This window comes from Engraulis encrasicolus, chromosome 11, assembly GCF_034702125.1.
Source record: "Engraulis encrasicolus isolate BLACKSEA-1 chromosome 11, IST_EnEncr_1.0, whole genome shotgun sequence".
Taxonomy (NCBI): domain Eukaryota; kingdom Metazoa; phylum Chordata; class Actinopteri; order Clupeiformes; family Engraulidae; genus Engraulis; species Engraulis encrasicolus.
The window spans coordinates 26,525,870-26,551,612 of NC_085867.1; the positions used below are offsets into that span (position 1 = coordinate 26,525,870).

The 25,743-nt window shown below is 43.6% G+C and overlaps 2 protein-coding genes across 2 annotated transcripts in view; one reads left to right on the forward strand and one right to left on the reverse strand.

Annotated features, from left to right (window-relative positions):
* The first annotated feature begins 1,109 nt into the window (after positions 1-1,109).
* Positions 1,110-16,850, forward strand: srek1 (splicing regulatory glutamine/lysine-rich protein 1). Its single transcript, XM_063210311.1, has 12 exons — positions 1,110-1,339; positions 1,948-2,081; positions 5,356-5,474; positions 6,753-7,001; positions 7,632-7,810; positions 8,868-9,001; positions 9,452-9,587; positions 9,865-9,972; positions 10,822-10,959; positions 11,704-11,778; positions 12,313-12,439; positions 15,646-16,850. The coding sequence occupies exons 1-12, from the start codon at positions 1,212-1,214 to the stop codon at positions 15,814-15,816; spliced, it is 1,698 nt and encodes a 565-aa protein (XP_063066381.1). The 5' UTR covers positions 1,110-1,211; the 3' UTR covers positions 15,817-16,850.
* The window catches only part of LOC134458156 (uncharacterized), a 28,919-nt gene continuing 19,960 nt past the window's right edge, over positions 16,785-25,743 (reverse strand). Inside the window, exons 14-16 of the mRNA XM_063210310.1 lie at positions 20,674-20,761; positions 20,404-20,485; positions 16,785-20,063 (exon numbers count right to left, since the gene is read on the reverse strand). Coding sequence (XP_063066380.1) covers positions 19,413-20,063; positions 20,404-20,485; positions 20,674-20,761 — 821 coding nt within the window. The 3' untranslated portion in view covers positions 16,785-19,412. The remainder of the gene's footprint in view (positions 20,064-20,403; positions 20,486-20,673; positions 20,762-25,743) is intronic.

Genomic DNA, 25,743 nt, shown 5'->3' on the forward strand with positions numbered 1-25,743 from the left:
GATGCTCAATATGGCCAATGTTCTGTGTTCTGTCACTTTATGCTGCTGTTTCACTGTAGCCTACTGTTTGATGATTAGGCCTACATAGTTTGGGGTAAAATGCCTCTCAACAGCATTTTTCATGAAACTTCTCAAATGATTCTAAGTTAATATTTAATGCTTTCCCCATGCATTGTGTATGACTATTTAAAAGTTAATGTACTCTGTCTGGCTGAGCAATACACTCAATAGCATGGAAATTATTGATTTATTCAACTGTGTTATGTAACGATATAAAAATAATAAACATATTTCATGACCAAGTACATCTGATAGGCCTATTTTCAAACTGTGAGAAATGTTGAAGTTGTGTAGCCCAGGCCCCCTGGGGGGGCGCGGAGGCATCACAGGGGGGGCGTGTGACATCTGATTTTGTTTTTTGTTTTTTCCCCCCAAGGAAATGATTTCCTGTCTCGCCAATAAGCCAATACATTTTAAGCACTACATAATTATAAACATTACATTATGAATCTGCTTTCCACTGCAGTCCCTCTTTGTTTTATCTCACCAGTCACCTTTCGTTTGGGGGGACCTCGAAAGCATGCAGACCCTTCGAAGGGGGGAATGATGAGAAAAGTTTGAGAACCACTGGCTTAGGCCCTACAACACAGCATGCCATATTGACATTGTTACAGGTCAGATTACCTTATCATAATCTTGCCAAGTAATGGTAATTGGTCTCCTGTGTTTTTGGAAAACAGAAATAAGATACCAAATGGTGATCATGTTGCAAAATTGTAAAAGGCTTTGTATTATGATCTTCTGGAAGATGCTGCCCAGGGCAGGCCCTAAATAGTTTATACCACCAACGCAGCCATTTCGTAAGAAGCAGGTTAACAAGGGAGCATCACACAATTAAAAAAAAAAAGTCATGCCATTACACAAAGTGACTTGCTCAGAGGTGCACATAGTTTCTCCTGAGTGGATCGTCATTCTGCAAAAACTCATTCTGCCAAAAAATAAACATTTGCTGATCATAACTCGCATCGGCCTGCCACATACCCACCAGTCCTGTGGGGGCGCTGTTGACATTTCTAGCGTTTGTGACTCCCCTCTCTTCCTATCGTTGGGACAACATTTTGTGGCTCGTGCAATATACCAGCTTAGTTAGCTAGTTTACATCTATTCATCGGCTATTCTGTGATAATATTTTCTTAATTGAGCCAGACAGGATGAGTGGGATACCAGGCACCGCCGTGATTCAGATAACTAATCTGTCGTCAGCTGTGAGCAGCGAACAAATGAGGACTCTTTTTGGTTTTCTTGGGGACATCGAAGAGTTGCGGCTATACCCCCCCGAGTAAGTTTGCGCATTGCGCCCTAGAGGAAAATCAAAAGCATCCATTGCTTTGTTTTGGCGGATCCACACACATATGCATCATTTCGTATTGTAATTTTCGTCCAACTGCATTAAATGTGAACGTTGTCAAACAAAACGCAATGTCCATGCACCAAGCCTGCTAACACCTCTAGCCGTTTAGCTAACTGGTACAGCGGAATGCTTCCTAATGGTTGTGTATTTCTGCTTTATTATAACTAACCCTGAACATTTTACGTTTTTTACTCTGGGAAAATGCGCATCTAGACCATTTGATAGACCATAGTGGTGTGTTTTGGAGAAAGGTAGATTCAGCTGTCTGATCTCTTGCACTGAACCTCCTTCTACTACGTCATTGGCACAGTAAGGACGTCACAGCATGGGGTATCTGGCTGGCTTGAATAGGTAACAGGAGAGGGCATGGGCTTAGAAAAACATCCCGAGGATTGCATGGCATTTCAAAATCAACAGGCCTTTATCTGTCACCACACAGAAAGATGTGCACCTTACTGTAGCACAGATGTCTATATCTGTACAACTGTTGACACCATGCCAATAAATTGTTTTCTTTTTCTCTGTTTCTTCCCCAGCAATGCACCCCTGTCCTTTTCCTCCAAAGTGTGTTACATAAAGTATCGAGAGCCTTCCAGTGTTGGGGTGGCACAGCATTTAACCAACACTGTGTTTATTGACAGAGCTCTGATAGTTGTGCCTTGTGCCGAGGGTGAGTATATTCTTTTTGCTGTGGCCTACTATGGGGTTTTATTATGAAGCGTGTGTCCACTATACATGTTCGCCTTCGTATCTTTGAAGCAGATAGTTATGTACCCGTACGCCAACTGTAGGCCTGTGTCAGGTTGTTTTGACTCCGTCAGTAGATGAAAAACTAACAGTTGGCCTACTCATGACTGTGGATGGTTGGTTGATTCTGTTTTCTTGTGAGTGTGAAGCATCCTGTTTATGAAAAGGTATATGAACAGGAATTCATTGATCAACATTTTTTCATTTGAAAGATTAAGATATTGTCCACGCAGAGTAGTTAAACCACAACAGGGCTACCCCAAGAAACATTAATCCCGTTGTTTATTTTCTTACGCTCTTAGCCAATGGCTTTGTCATGTGGTTATAGTGATTGTTTTTGTTAAGTATAAACAGTGGTGAAGCTCAATCCTACGTTTTACACGTAGACAGTGAAAGGATCTTGTACAAAAGAAGCATGTTTTTTGTACATGACCTATTAGGTTTTAGGGCATTAAATGGACTTGAATTCTGAAGCCTCAGTCAGATGTTAGGTTTGCGGTGTACACAGTTTAGGTGTAGTAAGCACCAAGGCCGGGGTGGTTTTTGTAGTTTTCAGTTCAATGAAGTGCTTATCCGGGACAGGCAGCTATTCAATATCTGACTACACGGTGAGGATGAATCATTGCAAAAACATGCAGCTAACCTCATCTCTTTCTCTCTTCTTTTTTTGTTTTGTTTCCCCTATACATTTGTTTTCTTTGAAATCCTCAGTTTTTTAGTTGAAGGAACTATTTTACATATTGTGTTAAGAAAAAAACTCAGGCAACCACAGCATCAACTACCACCAACCCAAACAACATCACCATCAAAAACACCAGTTGTCATGACAACTACAGCCCCCCTTAGCTGAAATGCTTAGCCTGGTGACTTGGTGCTGCTGGGTGGATACTGAGTTTATTAATTTGGTTTTGTGTGTTTTTTTCTGTGTGATTATGTGTGCATATCAGATGACTAGCCTGGCCGCAGCCGTAATACAGCACTAGCCTGACTCAGGGCATTGTTTTCCAAGCCAGTACCTACCAAGTCCGCTGGGGCCCGCCCCGCGCAGCCTTCAAGGGGGGGATGTGACCAGGAGAATAGCAGCACAACCCTCCACAAGATGGACACCTTGTCTCTTTTTATTTTCTTTTTAATTTGTTTTTTTCTTTTTTTTTCTTTTTTCTTTCTCTATCTTTCTATCTCTCTCTTTCCTCTTTCTCATGTTGTCCCTTGTTTGCCTGTGCTACAGACCGCCCTGTTGCATATAACGCTCTCCTCATTGTGTTTTTTCTTTTTATTTGTTCTCTTTTTATTTTTTTCTCTCCCTCTCTCCCTGCCCCCCACCCCCTCTCTGTCTCCCCCTCTCCCTCCCCTCCCCACTGTTCTCGCCCTGACTCCCCCCTCCCCAGACCCCATCGCTGAAACATTTACCGTTTTTTATTTTTATTTTTGATGTGCTGTCCAGGTTGTCTTGGCACCCCGGTGCTCAGGGTGGGTGTTTGAGTCGTATTAGGGATGAAAGACATGAAACTAACCCACTCTGTTCTCTCTATATTTCTCTCGTTCTCTCTCTCTCTCACCCCCTTTTCTATCCCCCTCTCTCCACTGCTCTCTCTCGCTCTCTCTCTCTCTCTCTCTCTCTCTCTCTCTCTCTCTCTCTCTCTCTCTCTCTCTCTCTCTCTATCCACCTTCACTATTCTTCCCTCTTTGCTCTCACTTACAATGTACTTGTCCCTGTTAAAAACGTAAGAAAAAAAAAATATAGAGCTATAGGTGCAGTTGATTTGTTTGGCCGTTGGATGATCGTAAATAACACCCCATTCAGTGTCCCTTCTGATAGATTCTGTGGTAGAGTCTATTTTAACACGCTGACACTCATTCCAGTGGTAGCACATACAAGGCCTGCTCACATCTGTTTGCTCACTGTAACACAATTATGCGTTCACAACTCCTTGTTTGATTGATTGCATGATGCCTTTCTTGACGATACACAAACTTAGAATAGGCGACAGCCTGTGGGTTTGGGAGATAGAGGGTTTTATCTTCACACATTCATTTCCACAAATCCAGCCTGCCTGTTCTCTACCCATCCCTGATGACACTGCAGAGTTTGCTGTCATGTTGTTCATCTTCAGCCCAAACTTGTCAAGTTAGCTCTTCAATATTTCCTCTCAAATCCAGTGCTATGGTAGCAGTGTATCGTCGCTTTAAGAAAACACATCTTTCTAGTGTGTACCGCGCCAGTCCCTTTCTTCTGACATTGGACGGATAACTGACGAGTCAGGGCTAAAAGATATCCTGCTCTCTTCCCCTTTTTTCTCTTTCTTTCCTTTTTTTAACTACAGATTTTGGGGGACAGATTTTCCGAAACCCTTCCAACAACCGACGGCTCTTTAAAAAAAAAAAATGTTCTTCTTTTCTTTATTTGATGTTCTGTGTGCTATTAGTGATGCAGCCAACACGAACGCTTGTCATGTGTTGCACACCCCTATCCAACACTGCGAAACGAAAACAGATCGCCCCATGGAGAAAAGCGCCCATGCTTGATATCACACGGTTGTCATGACAACCAATAAGTTCCCAGTACAGGTGACCCTTAACCTCAAAGTGTTCAACTCATTCTCCACCTTTTGTTTTGATATTTTTTTTTGCTTTCAAAAATATATAATAATGGGGTTTACAACAACAACAAAAAACAATCCAGATTTTCCTTTGGGGGGAAAAGAATTTACTTTTTAATAGTTTTTTGTGTTGCTATAGTAATTTACTGAGGGGGGAATACAAGGCAAACAATATTTCTCTAAACCACTGTCGTACATTATTGTATGGCATATAGTCAACAAAAAACAAACAGTTAAGAAGTTGAGGTACGGTGAGAGAAGGAGAGGAGATGTCTTTTTTTACCACAAATGATTACCTCACATGCTGCAGCAGCAGAGCTTAGGCTGTAGCTTTGAGGATGAAGTAGATGGGTGGTGGTTGTTTTCTGTCTCTCTTTCTCTTTCTGTCTGTCTCTGTCAGTCCACTCAGTAGAGCAGACAGAAACATGGAAAGGGGGGGGGGAGAGGTGTTGAGGGTTGGGGGGTTAGTGTTTGGGTTTTTGAGGGAGGGTCTGTGCCTTCCAGTCTTGAGGGTTTGGGCTTAGTGTTTGGGTGTGTAGAGGGAAGGTCCAGTGTCTTCACGTGTTGTTCTCTAATGCCCGTCGTCTCGCCCTGCAGGGAAGATCCCAGAGGAGGCCAAGGCGCTGTCTCTCCTGGCGCCCAGCACTCCGCAGGTGGTGCCCAGCCTGCTGCCCGGAGGAGCCGGCCTCCTGCCCATCCCCACGCCCACCCTGAATGTACGCATCACTTCCTCTTTACTTCCTTGTTTGTTTGTTTGTTATTCATTCAGTGAGTGCGTTGCAATATGCGACCTTGCCTCCTCCACTTGCGCTTGTCTCCTCGTTCCGCCTCCTGGCCCCGTGGAGAAAACGGTAAAGTTTCCCAGCTGTCAGCCTAGCCACAACAACTTGAGGGACTGTTTTTCATTCACCATCCCAATTGCAAATGAGAAAAAGACTCTACAATTCAGCTTTTGCAAGATATTGAAATATTATGCTGTTGTCAGTGATGTCATCATGACATTACTTCCTGGTACGAGGAGAGAGAGAAGCAAGTGGAGAAGGCAGGGTCGCATATTGCAACGCACTCACTGGCTGTTTCCCTATGTCCAGTGTTCTAGCCTTGCTGGGACGTGAAACGGGCAGTGAACTCCACGAAGTATCCAATCACTGGGTGTTTCACGTCCTAGCAAGTCTAGAACACTGGACATTGGGAAACAGCCATTGTCTTGTTTGTAAAACTATTCAGTGATTAGGATGAATGGATTTTTTGTCAGTTGGCCAAGAACTTCTTCAGTAGTGATGCTTAACCCCCTAGCGCAGCACTATGGCTCTCTGTAATGTCATGGCAATGTTGTTATGATGCAGTTAAGCATTTTCAGCAAGTGAATAGGGTCGCCGGCGACCCCTGCTGCAGTAAGAGGCTACAGAGCTGTAACCATGGGGAGTAACGACAGAGATTCTAGGAGTATTATCTTATCCACTCTCGCTGATGAAGAGCTTTTGAGTTGTGTAGCAACAGCCCATATGAGGCTCTAAAGCAAAAATGGCCCCATATGGGCCGTGTGCCAGAGGCAGAAGCACGACTCATAGAACTAAAACAAAGTGCACACTCTAAAGGCAAGAACAACGTTTTTCACCACGGTGTAGGAATGCGGTGTGTAGCACCTGGACTAGTTTTCCTCCCATTGTGATGGATTTCTGTCAACTGACGACTGTTCTATTCAAAGAAAAAAGGAGGAGGTTGTTATTGTCTCCCCACCAATAGTTTGGCTTTAATTCAAATGAGTCAACACTGTTGTTGTGGTTGTTATTGCGGCTTTATTTACTGGTAGAGCTCTTGGATGTGTTTCTGAACAGAGTTGTTTCTAACTAAGTTAGGAACTTACTCGGTTGCAATGCAATTTCCCATAGGTAACCGAAGTTGTTAGCTGCTTAGCAGCAACACTTTCAAGAAACAGGTTCCTGAATCTAGCAAGTTGTGTGTGTACTTTTTCATTTTTTTCCGCGGTTTAGCGCCAGGTGTCCCTCCCTGTGCCGACGCTCCCTGTGCCGACGCTCCCTGTGCCGACGCTCCCTGTGCCGACCCTCCCTGCTGCCCTCCCCCCTGCGCTGGAACCGGCCCTCAGTGCCCTGACCAGCGTGAGCGTGGCAGTGCCCCAGACCGCGGCGGCACAGCTACAACCCCCCCTCATGGGCAACGTTGACCCCTCCAAAATCGATGAGATCCGCAGGACCGTCTACGTGGGCAACCTCAACTCCCAGGTCAGCTGTACTAGACTTGTTTACTACGTAGATGTTGTACATTTATTAGATCTTCTTTTGAGACCAAGTCATTCGCTTTCTCTAGTTTCAAACATATGGAAGTTTACATGTCAGGTAAAAGATCAAACTTGCAAACAAAATAAACTAATGGCGAAGTAGATCGTTTTGTGGTCAGTGGACTTTACTTTTCCTCCTCGCTAATGACCAGTTTGATATTTCTCTGCCCAAAGAAGTTGGCTTGAAAGCTTGCTCAGATCCAACTCTGCAACAAGTGTGACCATTTTTTTCTCTCGTCTGTTTGAACTGAAATCCAGAGATGTAGATTTGTTCAAACACCTGAGGGTCTTAGTTAATTAGTTAGTCATAGAAATTACACCCCGGATTACAAATCGGAAACACCTTAATTGTGTTTCCTGACAGCGTCGTTACTCATAAGCAACTTGCTAACTTGCGTCATCATTAGCAACTGACTTGGTTGTAATGCAATTTCCCATAGGAAACCTACTAAGTTGCTAACCGGTTAGTAAAAATGCTTTCGATAAACAGGGTCCAGGTTAGATAAAAAAAAAAAAATGCACACATACAAATCTTGATGATAATGTTGTTGCCTCTTTCTTTCCTGTCATCCAGACCACCACTGCCGAGCAGCTCCTTGAGTACTTTAAGCAGGTGGGGGAGGTGAAGTTTGTCCGAATGGCAGGAGACGAGACGCAGCCCACACGCTTCGCCTTCGTGGAGTTTGCAGACCAGGACTCGGTAGCCAGAGCCCTGACCTTCAACGGAGTCATGTTTGGAGACCGACCACTAAAGTAAGCACCACAGTGATGCAGTCATGTTTGGAGACCGACCGCTAAAGTAAGCACCTCCATACTGTGGGCCAAACCTGGTGCTTGAAATGTCTACTTTAGTTTATACCGTCCTGGGCTGGGATAGGCTGGGATAAACCAAGAACTGTTTACCCAAAAATCAAGAACCTAGTACTAGTGTAACAGTTCCAGCTCAACTACCAGGGTCCCCAGTAAGCCCTACAGTATAAACACATCAGGAACCTTTAACACTGGTTCCTGGGCCAATGGCCCACTGTATTAATATATAAGGGGCTAGTGGTTATGTTTGGAGACAGACCACTATTATAGGAAAGCACCTCCACATATACTGTACTATAGTGGCGTTACTCTCCCATCTGTAGGCCTATGTGGGGTTGCCTGGTTAATAGCAGATGATCTCACAAGTGAGAGTCTGGAGGCTACCTATGCAGTTACTCATTGGAAAGGTGTGGTTTACTAATGCCCATGGCCGTTTATTGGGCGTTACGACTGTCATTGGGCATATACGTAGCCCATAGCCAATCTGTATCTATCCAAACATACTGCAGTCATTGCCTTTCAACCCCTCCCCTCTCTCTGATTGGTGCCCAGGATCTGGAACTCTTGCTGAGGGATAGAATGTCTTTCAGATCTAAACGATTGTGCAAAGCAGGGGTGCATTTCTGGAAAGCGTAGTTGAGAGCAGTTAGCAACTTCGGTAGTTGCCAATGGGAAATTGCATTGCAACCAACAAAGTAGCTAACGTTGTTAGCAACTACGCTTTCTTGAAATGCACCCCAGAGTTGGTTTTCCCAGGCTTTATGCGGGGAGGATGATGCAGAACTCTTTTTTTGGTAGAGCTGCTCCCAAACTTTTTGTGTACACCTTGAAGCATTTAATGTCTAGCCACATACACGCATGCATAAGCTTCGTGATGTAGGGAATGATTTTGTTTCTCAATGTCAGTGGTGCGGAAACCAACTACAATGTCTGTGTGTTTGTACGCGTGCGCGCGCGTGTGTGTGTGTGTGTGTGTGTGCGTTCGTGTGTGTGCACGCAGGATCAACCATTCCAACAACGCCATCGTGAAGCCGCCAGAGATGACCCCGCAGGCGGCCGCTAAGGAGCTGGAGGATGTCATGAAGCGCGTACGAGAGGCCCAGTCCACCATCGCAGCCGCCATCGACCCAGCAGGTGCACACCGTCAACATCACACACAGCATGACTCGAATTAATTAGCTGACTTGACTACTACATCGCTACCAGAGTTAGCTGTTGTATCCGTAAATTTGAATTAGGAATTGTATCTTTACCAATGAAGTAGCCATCAGTTTCAAGCCAAGGCAGTTTTATTTGCATAGCGCATTTCATGCATAGATACAGTCAATGTGCTTCCCAAAAAACTAAAACTAAAATAAAGAAAAAAACATTCAATAACACCCCGTTTTTAGCCAGAATGGCCACTAGTCTCGCCTTGACTTTGGTTGCCATAGATATGGCCACTGTTACACGTGTCACTCTCTTTCAGCTTCACTGATTGGCTGCGGCACCAAGGCACATATGGCTAATCTAAATCATCACATAGGGGTACTGTAATGCACCAAATCCCATATTGCTTATGTTTAACTGTTGTTGCATCTGCAGATAGTAAAACGCGCTCCGTCAGCTCCTCACGGCGTTCCCGGAGATCCAGATCCCGATCCCGCTCACGTTCCCGCTCCAGGTCCCGCTCCCGCTCGCCATCTCATTCCAGAAGGAAGCGCTCACGATCAAGGCACAGGTGAGGGCTGAGCAACGTGCACACACACACACACACACACACACACACACACACACACACACACACACACACACACACACACACACACACACACACACACACAGGCGCGCGCACACACACACACACACACACAAACATGTTCTCAGATGTTCATTATGTGTTTTTGTGTGAGATGTGGGTGTTTCAGCAGGCAAATGTGTAGTTTGGACAAGAATTTGTCTGGATTTTTTTGATTGCCCATACTGACACATACTTGTTTTTGTTTTCTTCTGTACAGAAGTAGGACATCTCAGAAGTCACGTCATGGTGACTCGCGCAGTTCCCGCGGCTCCCACAAAAGGCGCTCTCGCTCCCGAGACAAGAGGCTCAGCCGCAGCCGCTCCAGGTGGCCAATCAACTTAACGCTCTTTCCCCGCAATTCTATTTCCCTCAACTCCACTGACCTTACCTATTCCCCTCGAGTTGATTAACCTTAAACTCTACTCATGTTCTCTTTTCACCTTAACTCTATTCACCTTAAACACTATTCCCCTTTACTTTATTCCTCTTAACTCTACCCCCCGTACAACTTGCTGGCATCTAGCACACAGCTGTTCCAAGAGGCCCACCCCCCCTTAACTGGACACACCGCAAACTCTATGCCCCTTAACTCTATTCCCCTCATGACTTGAATTCCCTTAACAGTACTCACTCTACTAACCTGGCCTTGCCGTATGTGTACTCCAGTCAAAAAAATGTTTTCTTTCCTTGTTACATCTGGTGTTCCAGGGTGTTCTGGGAGGGCTTCAGTCTTTTTTACCAAATTATATGCATATTTACTTTACACATATCTGAGCTGGCCTAGCCCCAGGCCAGACTCTCGACGTGTGTGTGTGTGTGTGTGTGTGTGTGTGTGTGTGTGTGTGTGTGTGTGTGTGTGTGTGTGTGTGTGTGTGTGTGTGTGTGTGTGTGTGTGTGTGTGTGTGTGTGTGTGTGTGTGTGTGTGTTGTGTGTGTACTCGTTTAAAAAAGAAAAAAACTAACCCGTCTTTGCATCTGCACTTGTTGTTCTGTATATTTCCTATGCACTTTGTATTTGCTTGTGATGTTGGCTATGATTATGTCCTCTTTTGAAAGTCGCTTTGGTTATGAAGCGTCTGCCTTATGCAATGCAATGTATCTAACCTTGCCACTGTCTTGTTGGCTCAGTAATACAATGCAATGTATCTAACCTTGCCACTGTCTTGTTGGCTCAGGGACCGTCGGAAGGAGAAGGATGGTAGGGGTCGGAACAAGGATGTCGGCTGGCAGAGGGAGGAACGTCGGAAGGAGAAGAGGGCGCGAACGCCCCCGAAGAGCTACGGGGTCTCCCGACGCTCTCGCAGCACAAGCAGGTGAGCACACCTGTCGCCTGGTAGCGTAGTAAACCAGCGCCACCCGTTGGGCGCCGACATTTTTCGGCTGTGAGTGGTCGTCTAGCCTCGCATCGGTTGAACATTTTGAACACTGCCCTGAGTCTGGCAAACCAATCACAACGCAGAGATTTGTTTTGAATTTGTTTTGAATCAAAGCGGGCGGGGTTTTGAGGGAGTGACGACGAAGCTCACAACGTTGGGAAAGCACATAAACGAGAAAGATAGCTGATTGGTCAGAGCGCCGGCCAATAGGCACAGGCACGGGTTGAAAAACAACAGGTTGTTCTCACCAACAATCTTCGGATGTATCGTTCATTGGGGCCAGACTAAATTACACATCCAGTCTCACATTTAGGCTGGTTTATCAGGCTAGTCGCCTGGCCCACTGACAGCTTTGACCAGGCAGGCCTGGTAAAAATCATCTGCAGGGACCCCCCTTGTCAATGCATACAGTGTAATGGAGACCCAAGTCTGGGCCCGGGACAACAGACCCGGTTGTCCCACCCTGTCGGCGGGCCTGTCTGAGTTGACACTGGAGGCTGCATCGCCTACTGTTCTGGAAAATAATTAGTAACGTGTGACTTGACTCTCTGGAAAAAAAACCCCAGTGTGTATGGAAATAATATCAAGGAGGTTGCTTTTTCTTTGTTGTGTATGCATACATGTTGCTTTCACTTGGCGGTGTAGAATAAATAAAATGTATGCCTCGTGTCTGGCTTGCAGAGTGCACAGGAAGCGAAGTCGAACTCGCTCCAGGTCACCAAGAAGGAAAGCCAAGTCCCCCACGCCACTAAAGAGGTAAGCCACACTGTAGTGGTGTGTAAACAATAATCGATTAGGCAATGAATCGCAATGCGGGGCAGACAATTCAACTATCGATTTGGCAAAGGCCATTATCGATGCAGTATATTTTTCGTTACCTCCTGAATCTTAATCGAATCATAACTAGAACACTGTTATTTTAACTACACCGCGGTGTGATGAAATGGATATGGTTGATGTCTATCTTTTTCTTATTTTAAAACTTTTTTTAAATTTTTATCTATTTTATTTTGCATTTTAATTATTCTCCAATCGTTAATTCATTGAATCTTTGTTATACTTTCTATACTGTTATCTATTTGTTTTGATTGTAAAGTGTCCTTGGGTATCTTGAAAGGCGCTTAAAATAAAATGTATTTATTATTATTATTATTATTATCAATTTCTCTGATGTTGAGGGCGCTTGGCTGTGTGACCTGAAGCAAATTGTATTTTGTACAGTCTGCAAGATGACTATGTACTCATGTTATGTGGTGAATTCTCCTCTATCTATCGTTCTCTCTCTTTCAGAGGAAAGAAGGACAAGAAGCGCGAGAGGACTCGAGACGTGAGCCGTGAGCGCAGGGCACGCTCCCCAGCCCATAGGACAAGCGGTCGAGACAAAGACCGACATGAAGGAAAAGCCAAACCTGCACCGGTGAGATGCACAGTAGTGGTGTCAACAATAATCGATTCAGCAATGCATTGCAATGCGGGGCAGGACAATAATCGATTCAGCAAATGCCATAATCGATGCAGCATATTTTTTCAAGATTCAATTACTTCTGTGGGAATTTCCGGAGCAAATGAACTTAACATTAAATTAAAGCACTTCAAAGCATTGAAAGCTGCAGGATTGATACACACAACAGTTAATAAAATGTTGTTCAGTATCTGACTGCTTTTATTGCCTCATGACTGATGAAAAATTTGTCCTTGCTGTCAGTAGACATGTAATGCATTGCAATACATTGTAGAATTGGACTTAATCGATTCGAATTGAATCGTTATCTCCCGAATCGTAATCCAATTGAATTGTTAGTTGCAATGCCAATGCACACCACTAATGCACAGCACAACACAGCACAGCACAGCACCTGCACATGAGACATGTGGCACAAGTACAGCACAGCACCTGCAGGGGTGGGGGTGTTGCAGCTGTTCCCAGTCTCCCCTACCTGTACGAATGAGTAAATCATGTATCATTTGCCCAGAGATTGACAGCATAACAACTTGGAAACATTTCGTAACTTCAGGCAAATGCTCTAAACAGATACTCAAACTGAAGCATAGTACAACAGAAAGAGGCCTGGGGGCTCGTTTATCATCAGTTCCTAGTATCCTTTCTAAATTCGGTAACACTTTACGGTAACACTTCACAATAACCTTCCGCAAAAATGATTAAAATGGATAGCTAATGGTTTTTTGTGCATCTATAATATTATTATAAGCATTGATACATCATTATTAAATCAATTGTAAAACACTTACTACACATTTGCTGTTGACAATAACATTTAGGGCTGCACGATTATGGAAAAAAATATAATCACGATTATTTAGATCAAAATCACGATCACGATTATTAATCACGCTTATCCAGCACAGCTTATAACCCCCACCCCCCCCAATTTCCGGAGCGACATACCTTACCATTAGTTTATATTAGTTAACCGCGGAAGGATATTGTGAAGTGTTACCCACTTTACAATAACGTCCTATTCACAGCTTTATAAACACTTTAATTAAAATGTAATAACAATTAACATTTAACAAAGCATTTACAAATGTTTGTAAATGAGTAATAACCAAACTATAACTGCACAGTGGAGTGGGAATCAACTTCTTCTGTGTCAGTTTTATTTGGTTTCATGCCATCTGGTCTTTGGAGGACAACCTTCCAGGACTGCTGCGACTACGCCGTGTTTGCTGTGTTAACTAGTATTTCTTGCCAATCTATAAACATTTGGTTGATAATTAGTTCATTATTTATAAAGTGCTTATAAAGCTCTGAATAGGACGTTATTGTAAAGTGTTACCTAAATTCTGTCTTATGAGTGAAATTTAGAATATAGTACAAAAAAATCAGTATGTATCAAATGTGGGTTGGCTGTCCCCATGCACGATTTGCAATGATGAGTCAAGTCTGCAGTTCTAGCAACCAACAATTATACACACAGTGTTTAATTTTTATTCCAGAGTGGGGCATTTACAGGTGGTTACTTTAAAATGTCATTTGTGGACTGATTATGGCATTGAAGATAATACACTGTTCAGAAGTGACTAATCTAGGGCAGTTTAGCAGGCAGTGACTTTCAGTGATAACAAATCGCTCCCTCAGGTGGTGTTGCTCTTTTGCTTCAAAGTGTTCAAATTTCGGTCTCCTCCTCAATCTGAAATTAGTCACATTGTGGTCTCTGTCCTTCTCACGGCCCCGTTTTAGAAGAAAGGTTCATCACAGCTGGCTTGGATGGTGAAGAGGTGGCCTAGTTCTCAAAGGCCAGTCGGGGGGTGGCTTGTTCATCAGGCTGTCTTTCTGCCGGACACGGCTCTTTGAAGATTATGCAAACTACAGTTGTGTTTTACAACCTCTGCACTCCTGCGTGTGTGAGCCATGTCGGGGTGTAGATGGTTATCTGCAAGATCTCTTGATGTGTCGTCGGCTGTGCTTCCTTCCCTTTCCGCTGTATGAAGAGCTACTGTATTGTTTCCTAGAAAAAGCCCGAAAAGATCATCAGAGTTGTCTCTTGTTGTCTTTGCATAGCAACTCTGAAGTATCTTCACCACGCTGGGCCCATAGTATCAGCTGCTACTTCTGTCTGTGCTTAAGACAGAAGTCACAAGGACTCGTGCTGGCTTTAGATCCTAATTTTAATCATGTTTGCATCCATAGTTTTCTGGTGGGCCTGATGGCCAAGGTTGCCAAGTTAACGCAAAGGTTTTCAATATCATGAACTTAAATAAGGCGTAGCATGCGTCACCGATGCAATGAAGTGGATGAGTCTTTCCCATTGAACTTCATTCATTCTCACAGTCTCCTAAAGTGGCATGGGTGCCATATTATGGGCAGTCATCGGTAAGCGGTTAGGGTGTCAGACTTGTAGCCCAAAGGTTGCCGGTTCGACTCCGGACCCGCCAGGTTGGTGGGGGGAGTAATCAACCAGTGCTCTCCCCCATCCTCCTCTATGACTGAGGAACCCTGAGCATGGTACCGTCCCGCTGCACTGCTCCCTAGGGGCGTCATTGAGGGCTGCCCCCTTGCACGGGTTAGGCATAAATGCAATTTCGTTGTGTGCAGTGTTCACTTGTGTGCTGTGGAGTGCTGTGTCACAATGATAATGGGAGTTGGAGTTTCCCAATGGGCTTTCATATGATGGTTGCCTGATTATCATAGACTTTCAAATCTCGTACCCAGATGTTGGTCTGACCAAGAAGATAACGAATAACGATTCCCAAATGGCCTGGTTAACCCACCTCCCTCGGTTTGCTACTGGTCGAGGCGAGAAAAGTGTGCAGAAACTGTGCCGAAGTTTAAACATTTTCTTAGTCCCAATAGAACATCTGTGTTAAACGACATCACTACCTTGAACAAGACTACCCAGGGCCTTTGGAGCTGCTCAAAGTTGATTGCTTCCCGACAAAGTGGGTGGTGTTCCCGATTTCTCTGGAGCTCAGAAACGATATTTGCATTGCTCCTGGCCTACCTACCTGTAGAAGCAACGGCGAAGGAGGGCGTGGCCTGGCTAATATGGCATCTCAGAACCTTACGTCATAATGATTCCAAAAGAAACTCCTTACGAACTGTCTCCTTCTTTAGCTGTTGTTGTGTCTGGTTAACATGGTGGTGTGGTTTGTCTTTTTCAGGTGGAACGCAACTACGACGACCAGGAGCCGGAGTACGACAGCGATGATGTGTCTGGGTCGGGCAGCGAGGATGCGTCCCCGTCACCGGGGGCAACGCAGCACAACGGCAGCTACAGCAGCAGGAACGGGGACGACGACGATCAGATGGCCATGGCAGAGGCCACCGCATGATACACACACACACACACACATACACTTCAGATCAGCTGGCCATGGTTAGAGGCCACCATGTGAAATACACACACGAAATGCATATTTTAACTGCTACTCCAGGTGAAGGAGTACACACTAACAAATACAGATATGCATATTACACAAACACACGCACTCATTACACACACAAAGATATTTCACCGCTACTCCTTGTGAAGTGCTCCGTTCCTTTGCTTTAGCCCCCACCCCCCCAGTAAGAGTTATCAGTGTGTCCCCCCTCCCTCCCCAGGCTTCTTGTTGCTGTGAGCCACCCCTACCCCACGTCATATGATATTCATATGGGGAATACGGACCTGAAAATGTACAGCATTCTTTTTTTTGTTGATGGGTAAATCTTTACTGTATGAAACTATTGAAAATGTTTACTTCATATGAATTTTAATTTTTGAAGAATTGTGTGTGTGTGCGTCTGGGAGTGTGGTTGTCGGAGAATCAGTGAATTCCACCTGTTTTGTTTGGCTTTAACCCAATTTCATTCTTTTTTTTTTTTTTTTTTTTACTATTGCTTTCTTTTAAATTGAAACTGTAACTTGGTCTCTCACTTAAGACTGATATTTGGTCTGTGTTGATGATAGTTTTTTTTCCTTCAGTGTTGTGGTGGTGTTTAGTGATCCCAAACCTTTGTCAATGTCAATTTCATGCCAGATACCAGACTTGTGAACATGAAGAGGCTTATTCCATGTTGAGGAAAAAAAATGAAAACGAGAAACAAGAAATATTTATACAGTATATATATTTGTTGATAAGACTGCATTGATATATGGATGGAAAAAGTGCCTAGACCAAGATTGTATTAAATGATATACTGAAAAAAGTCTATGAAGATTAACTTTAGTTTTAAGAGTCCATCTATTCTGACAACAACCGTAGAGGGGCACTTTTTTCGGCCCATCTTTTAAACTGAGGCGTTTTTTTGTTTTTGTGTATTTGTTTTTTTTCCCCTCAGATTTTTACTGCGGGGGTTGCTCTTGCCCCTCGTCACCTAAAGTTTTTTTTAAGGTTTTCTCTAAGCTATTTCCTGTGCTAAATTGTGATGTTCTCTCCAGTATTGTGGTGTGGTTTGAGGCGTAAGATTATCCTTTTTTTTTCAGAGAGCCCCAGACTTTTTAAGCGAAGCCTCTTTAGCAGACCTTGACTGTACTATAGGCTGTGATTTCTAAACAATGAGATCGATCATCATGACCTTGATGGGTGCTTTAGAGGTCAGTGGAACTGTGCAGCGTGAGAGCAGGTTATGCCTCTGCTATCATTGGGTGACGTATGGACATGACAAGTACGTTGTGGGGGGGTTGATGAAGTACAAAATGGCCAAAATCATCCCCTTCTCAAACAGACATCCCCCATCACATAACTTGCCATTTGAAGACTGAATTTGGAAATTACTTCTTTTAACACTTGGTAACCGCCCTGGTTTGATATTTGTAAATGTGCCATTTCCCACCTGACCTTGAGTTAAATAATGGAGTTTTATCTTTCTCCTGTTCTTACAGATGTTCTCTGATTTTGGTGACGCAACTTGTACCTCAAAGCAAGCGTGTACCATTGAACCGAGTGGTAGCAGCAATGATGCATTCTAGCTTGAAAGTAGTGAGTAATATCACCAGGTTCAGAGAAGGGCTGGAAGAACCGGAGGAAGGTGAAACTTAATTATTTAATCCGTGGAGGTGGGAAATGGCACATTTCCAGAAATGGTGGAGACTGATCCTTTAAAATAACAGGATTGGAATGACAAATAAACTGAAATGTTTGCTGACATTTTTTTCTGTAGAATTGCTGTCTGTATTTCTAAAAAAATAAATAAAATAAAAAATAAACTATCTAGGCAACATTACCAGTTCTTTTACTTTGAAGGACAACACAGGTTTCAGCAAGAATTTAAGAAAAACAAAAATAAAAATGCAGAAATTCTGAATGAATGAATGACTGATGTGTGAAATGTAGTACATGCAGAAAGTCTGAACGTGTGGCATGTGTTTCCGTTAGCCCTTCGTGAGATGCAGGGGTGTTTGTGGTAAGGGTTGGCGTGTGTCGTTCACACTGTCGGGGACTTCCCCCCACAGGTGTGGTGGTACACACGAGTTGCGTCTGACATGCCCTTCTCTGCTGTCTGAAATGCCTCACTCATCACTACACTACACTTGAACTGGGTCTGAAATGCCCTACTTGTAAACTCTGCAGGGTGCAGTTTAGCAGGCAGTGATGTTATCAGTGATAACAAATCACTTCCTCAGGTGGTGTTGCTCTTTGCTTCGAAGTATTCAAAATGTCTGTCACCTCTTCAATCTGAAATTAGTCACATTGTGGTCTGTCCTTTTCACGGCCCTGTTTAGAAGTAAGGTTCGTCACAACTGGCTTGGATGGTGAAGAGGTGGCCTAGTTCGTCACAGGGCACACTGTTTTCTTTCCTACATGGTGGTGCCCTACTACACATGTGAATGAGGCATTGTCCGCGTCTGTGACGGCGCATTGCTGCACAGTCTGTGCTGTCAGAGCTAGAACAGAGACTGAGAAGGAGCTTCTTTCGTCATGCCATTTGCTTACTTAATTCCAACTAATTAATTTGATTGAACACACACACACACACACCTTTTCTTCTGCACACTTCTTTTGCACCGGCCATACATTTCAGTACAAGTGACACGAAAGTGTCTCTATGTACAGTATATGACAAATAAATATCCTTAAATCCTTGGTGTGGAACAGTGCTGCATCATGGGATGTGTGGCATCCTGTAGTATGGCATTTAAAATAAATAAATAATTATAAAACCAAATACAGCAGTTAGCTTTACCTATACAGTGGCAGCAGTTGATTTTGCTAAATTAATCCACTTTGATATCATGTTGGGTTTCCGTCTTTCACACGCCATAAAACAATACAGTGGCAGAAGTTGACTGTGCTAAATGAATCCAATTTGATATCATGTTGGGTTTCCGTCTTTCACATGACATGAAAGTCAATTTCACTGGAAAGTTACTTGGCATTTTACTCGAAAGGTTTTGTTGTGGTATGTACAATATCTGACATCTGTGCATTCCCCACATCCCTAGCCAGATAGAGGAAAGGGGCAAAGGCTCTCTCTTACTCATTTAGGTAGAGTGGGTGAGAAAGGTCACTTTGGAGATCTGATGCATGATGCATCTGTGGGCAGCATACATGTAACCTAGTTTTTCTCAACGGGGGTGCTACAGCCTCCCAAGGGGCTTTGAGGAGCCCCAGGGGGGGCGTTGAGAAGGATACAGTTGAAAAGGGGACAGTGCCTAGTTGTCATTGGGGGCATTAGTTCATTTAATTCTTCAATACTAAGGGGGTGTTGACAGCCTTGTCATGAGGTCAAGGGGGCATTGGGAGGCTTAGGATGAGGTCAAGGCGTTTGTTCAAAAAAGGTTGAGAACCACTGTACATTACATTACATCCATCTATATTGTAACCTAAGACAGAGTGCAAGTTTGAGATACCGTCACAACAGTGAACTTCAATTGTATTGTCCTTCCTGGCATCTTAAAATAATAGTATATTATAGTATAAAAGGAAACACTCAAGTGTCTGTCAGCTTAAAAAACAGTGGTGGTGGTGGTGGCAGTGTCATATGTGCCCTGTTCACCCATTGGTGACGATGGTAATGATGGTGACGGTGCTATGGTGAAGTGGGACTGGTGTACGTAGTCTAACACAGACGCCCCTGCGGAGGGCCAGGCTGCCACCGCTGCGCTCCCTGTCTGGCACGACGGCTGGCACTCGGCCAGTGTGGATGCCACAGAGGCCTGCTGAAACAGCTCCATGGTGGTGTAGTCACCCATGAACACCCCCGCCGCAGGTTTGGGGTCACACCCCCTCGTCACGCCACCTGTGGATGTGCCAGTGGCTGTGGTTGTAGGGGATATGGGTGTGCCCTTGTCTGTCCTCCGCGAGGGTGTTTCTACGGTGCCGTCTAGAAGAGTCTGGTCTGTGTTTTGCACCCATGTACAGGTAGACTGAGGAGGAACACATCCCTCTTCCCGTGTCCTAGTGGACGATGTCTCCACTCCTGCCTCCCTCTGATCCTCCTCCTCCTCCTCCTGGTCTGAGTTGTCATGCCTCAGTTTGGCCAGCAGGGGGCTCGCTGCTGCATGCTTCACTTCCTCCTTCCTGTAGTCCAGTATGTACAGCGGTCCTGAGTCCCAGTCCTCACACATCTTCAGACTGCTCGCCGGCTCCAGCACCTCCTATGGGACCATGAATGAATAGATCAATAAATAGATTAAGATATGTATTTAAATATATACAATTTCTATTTATGTGCAACAATCGATGAACACATATGAATGAATGAACAAATGTTCTGTCCTGAAATACAATACAATTTAGACAGCTTCATCATGACACAAACACACTCATTCCACAAAAACACACTGACTTATCATTCTCTGCAAATGCAAATGCACACACGCACACTCAAAATACTTTCCCCTCCCTGTTTAAAATGTTAGTTTGCCGCCACTTACAGTAGTTCGTAGTTCAAGTCAAAGTTGCTTTTCACTGATAGAGCTCCTGGCTGCTACTCACCAGCTCATAGTCTCTGTCTGTTTTCTGCATGACACTGCTGTTGCCAGGGTTGGGCACGCTTGGCCACACCACAGCCTTGAACCTGCGGGCACAGCATGGCAAAGACAATCAAGGTCACGATCCCAAAAACGCTGCATGCACGCATGTTTAAACTTCTTCTCACAGGATGAGGCAAGACAGATTTATCGCTGATGAGAAAATTAAAAAGCAGATAAAAAAGTCATTCAGATAAGGACGAGAAGGATAAGGAGGGGGAGGAAGTTACAGTACCTGTTGAGTAAGCGAAAGCAGAAATTGACTGCGACCAGCAGCAGCACTGTGCCTATGATGACGCCTGCCACGATCCAGCTGCTGAGGTCTGATACAGGGAAACACAATCAGGTCAATAAATAAATAACTGTGATCAATATGAAAAGTTCATTAAACACCGCACACTGGATACCGTTCTTTTTTCTCTTTATTTTTTGTTGTTCGCTACAAAACAGTAAGTATCCAGTGTGCAGTGTTTAATGAACTTTTCATATGTATCACTTTTTCCTGCCTTACACCTGCACCTGGAGAGCTGAGGGGTTGTGCACAAGGACTTTCTTGCACTAAATAAATAACTGTATTTGTATAGCACAGTGTCATACAATGCCTGCAGCTCAAAGTGCTTAACAAATGGATAAACATCAATTTTAAAAATTAAAATAAAAAGTGAAGTAGAAAAGAGAGACAGAAACAAGAAAGAATAGCAAGTAGACAAGAGAAGAAACTAGATAGAATAGAGAAAATAAGTAGATGGATGAATAAGAATATCTAGAGAAAATGAAATACGTTTAAAGAGGACATACGTAAATAGAGATTATAGAGGCATAAGGTCCATAAGGGTTAGGCCCAGGATAAGTGATACATAGTCACAGTGAATGGGGCGCTCAGTGGTGGCAACAGGGGTGAGGAAAAACTCCTTTTTCACTTGATTCATGGTTTGTAGTAGCCTGGCTCTCGCGAGACCCCTAGTGCTTCGTGCATCTTCGTTACACTTCGTGAGCTCGCACAGGATGACAATCCATCTGCGTGAGAGCCAGGTTAGGTTTATAGGGGGAAGGTGCTCAATTAGGTCTGAGAAAAACCCCAAATAGTCAGGAAGAAACCTCAGGCAGAGACCAGCGGCCACCTAGGGGAGCCCCCTGCCAGGGCTAGTTATGAACAGATTAAGGACGCTGTGACGCCTGGGCAGCTAGGAGGAGGCAAGGATAAAAAGGTGGGCCTTCAGCTGCTTCAACTGAATCAGGCAACGGGTGTATTACAATGCAGGACATACTGCTGACAGGTATAATGCAGTGCAGTATACTGCCCTGCAAACAGTGTTGGGAGTAGCTCATTGCTTAAGTAATTCATTACTTAATGCATTACTTTTTTGCTGTGACGCAGTAAAGTGAAAGGCATTGATGGTATGTGAAAGAGTCATGAGCTTGATCTACACTGTAAATTGCTAGATCTATATTTACATTTTTTGAGAGAGTAACTAAAGTAATGCATATGCAGTATAATGCCCTCCTATATTTTAAATTTAGTTATATTTCGATGTAACAGATTACTTTGAAAAGACAGTACATGTAACAACATGTAATCAGTACTGCATTTAAGTTTTTGAGTAACTTGCCAAACAATGCCTGCAAAGGCAAAATGCAGACACTATGCCAATAATGAAGCTGAGAAATAGGCGTTCAAAGTATTGGTATTGTGTGTTTTTCATGCACACTGCAAGAATAAGGACAGTACACAACACATTATACTGACACATAGGTATATTATTGCAGTATGATGATACAGAACAGCGCAAATATAGGCTACTGACAGATACAGTATGATACAGTATGTAATCCCATCAGAGGTGTCAAAAGTAAAAGTAAATTCATAGTGTAAGTACAACACTGGCACATGATATTACACAGCTGTTAGTACATTGCACCTAATGTGGTAAATACATTGTGCTGTTACGGTTAAAACACTAAAAACCTAACAAGAACCCACCGCAAATTTGATCCAACCAACGCCGAGTTTGCTGATTGTAAGAGTTCACACGTCTACTGGTACACAGTACACAGGTCTTCTGGTTACTCAGATAAGTTACCAAAGTAAGATGGAAACTTCATTTGAACTTTTACTGTACTTCTGATTTTGATTTTTGGATTTGAATCCAGTGCAGTACAGAAGAAGTGCAGGGAGAAGGGAGCGCTGTGACGCAGCGCGCTAAGCCCCCCACATTTGGGCTTACGTTGTCCACGCCTCGGTTCGAGTCCGGCCGGGGTCATCTCCCGGCCCTGCCCCTTCCCTCTCTCCCAATCATTTTCTGTCTACTCTCACACTGTCCTGTAACAATAAAGGCCAAAAAGGCCCAAAATATACTTTTAAAAAAAGAATAAGTGCAGGGAGAAGCTGCACCTTACCTCAACAGTGTAACAGGCTCTGTAGTGGAGAATCGTGAAAGCCAGGCTACTGACGGGTATGATATATGACATAATACATTACTGCCCTACGAAGGTAAAGTGCAGTAACTAGCCTACATATTTTATCAAAATTGAATTTAGACTGAAACAAATCAGTGACAAGGCCTCCTGATCCAAATGTGTCCTGTTCTGGAGATATTGCGATGTCAAATTTGCTATAATATCCAGCACTATACTAAGGCTTTGAAAGGATTTTTCTCAGTTTCAATATTGGCGTAGTTACTGTACTTTGCATTTGTAGGGCAGAGTAGACAAATGGAGTGAATGAATGACTGGTTTCAAATTGCAGTAGGACACTGCACAACCCTTTGGCAGTGTAATGATCTTTGTAGGTGAGCTGGCTACCGACGGGTACAGTAGAGCAGCACAAGGCAAGGCAAGGCAAGTTTATTTATATAGCGCATTTCATACACAGGTGCAACTCAATGTGCTTCACAAAGTTAACAAATGTAAATGAAAGGAAACAGGGAAGAAAGAAGGAAATGAATTAAAGTCAAAAAACATTTAAAACATTAAGATATAACATAAGGTAAAAATAATAATAAAATAAAATAAAACAAATTAAATAAACATAAAAATAAAAATAATAATAATAAGTAATTTAAGCTGGGGAAAGCATCTGAGAACAGCTTTGTCTTGAGTCTAGATTTAAAGCTATCAATAGTGGGTGCATTTTTTATGTCATCTGGAAGCTGGTTCCAAAGCTTTGAAGCATAGAAGCTAAAGGCTGCCTCTCCACACTTTGTTTTGACTTTTGGAATCACCAGCAAATTCTTCTCCGTTGACCTTAGTGACCTGGGCCTCGTTTCCGAAAGGGCCTTAAGTACTACTTAACGCTACGTGCTACTTAGGTTCACACGTAACACCATCGTAGAGCTCACGGAGCGTTTCCCAAAGCCAACTTAGCAAAGAACCATCGCAGGTTGACACGTAACTCTAAGAGCAATCCACGAGTGGTCTAGAGTAGTCTTAACGCGCTAAGATTGATCGTAGCGGCATGGCACAGTGGAGACACCCACAGGATATGAAGGGAAAAGAAGAAAACCTGCGCATAAGATTGCTGTTTTAAGACGCGAGAGGCATGGCACAGTGGAGACACCCATAGGAAAAGAGGAAACTTGCGCTTCAAGTTGATGTTTTAAGACGGGAGTGTAGCCTAAATATCATGGCAGCACAGTTGACACTGCAACGAAAATAAGAAGGTAACATTAATTGTGGATGTGTAGGCCTATAAAATAAAAGTAATGTGTTTGGAAATATGTTACAGGTAGTAAAATAGTTCGACTGTGTTTGATAAACCTGGGCATAATTAAACTGTGATCAATCATAATTTGTGTGGGTGCTTCATGAACATGAACAAGGCAAAATGAATAAGGGGCTTCGGCAACGAGAGACAAGAGTGTTGATGTCGGAAGGCCACTTCCGAAACTTTATTTATTTTATATTTTTTGAAGAAAAATGGTCAGCGAGTTGTTGCACCCTCTTTCATTTTCAAGTAGCCTAAGAAAGGGAAGGCGACGCCGAAAATACATGATAGTTGTAGGCGAAGGGTAAGCTATGACAAAAATTAAAAAGGCAGCGATGGGGATTCGTGTAGATTTTTTGTTTTAATAACAGCAGACTGCCGTGCAAAAATGTCCTCACAGTTGTGAAAGTCTTGAGCGCGCGGTACTTTGCGCACCGCTCACCACATGTGCCAAGCTCCTCTCCCTATTCCGACTCTAGAAGGCTAAGCAATAACAAAAAGGCAGCGAGGGGATGTGTCAATTTTGATGGACATTGTTTTTCATAACAGCATGCTGACGTGCTCCCGATAGTTGTCAAGCCTTGAACGCCTTGAGGTTGTAACTTTGCGCATCCCAATTTGGAACTCCAACTAGGCCTAGGCCTACTTGTCTTCTTAAATATTAAGCTGCAGTAGCCAAGTGCACGCGCTTTATCTGGGTCTTAACGGTAGCTCATTATTACCGTCAGTTGGGAGTTTTGCATGATTTCATTGTGTGTGTGCATTTTATTTCATTTGCCAACAATAACTCCTGTCGATAGTTGCAAACTGCTACAAATGTAGTCCCACCCTTATAGAAAACAACTTTTGATACTGACACACGCCTTACATTTTGTAAATGGTTTAGCAGCAGATGACGGCGCAGTTCACTCCGAGTACACTTCAGCACCACATATGTGGACAGCGATCCTTAAGAGCGACGCTACGAATGATCTTAGAGGCTGTGCACGCGCGTTCATGTACGAGTGTCTTTGGGAAACAGTCGTAGGAAATCTAAGAACATTCGTAGGATCACTGGTTAACGACACACGTAAGGCTAAGAACCATCGTTATTGGGAAACGAGGCCCTGGTCGGTGCATACAGCTGAAACATATCCAGTAGATATGTGGGTCCCATTCCATTTAGTGATTTAAACACAAGTAGCATAGCCTTAAAATCAATTCTGTAGCTTACTGGGAGCCAATGCAGCGATCTTAAAATTGGAGTAATGTGGTCGAACTTCCTTGTCTTTGTAAGAACCCTTGCAGCTGCGTTTTGTACAAGTTGAAGCTGTTTAATGGTCTTATTGGGGAGGCCAGTAAAAAGACTGTTACAGTAATCAACTTTACTAGAAATGAAGGCATGTATTAGCTTCTCCAGATCATGTTTAGACATCAGGCCCCTAAATTTAGAGACGTTTTTTATGTGATAAAATGCAGACTTAGTAATAGCTTTCATGTGACTGTTGAAGTTTAGGTCACTGTCAATGAGGACCCCAAGATTTTTAACTGTTTCCCTTGCTTTCAGTCCCTTCGTTTCAAGGATAGTAGCAATCTTTTGTCTCTCCTCTCTTTTCCCAAATA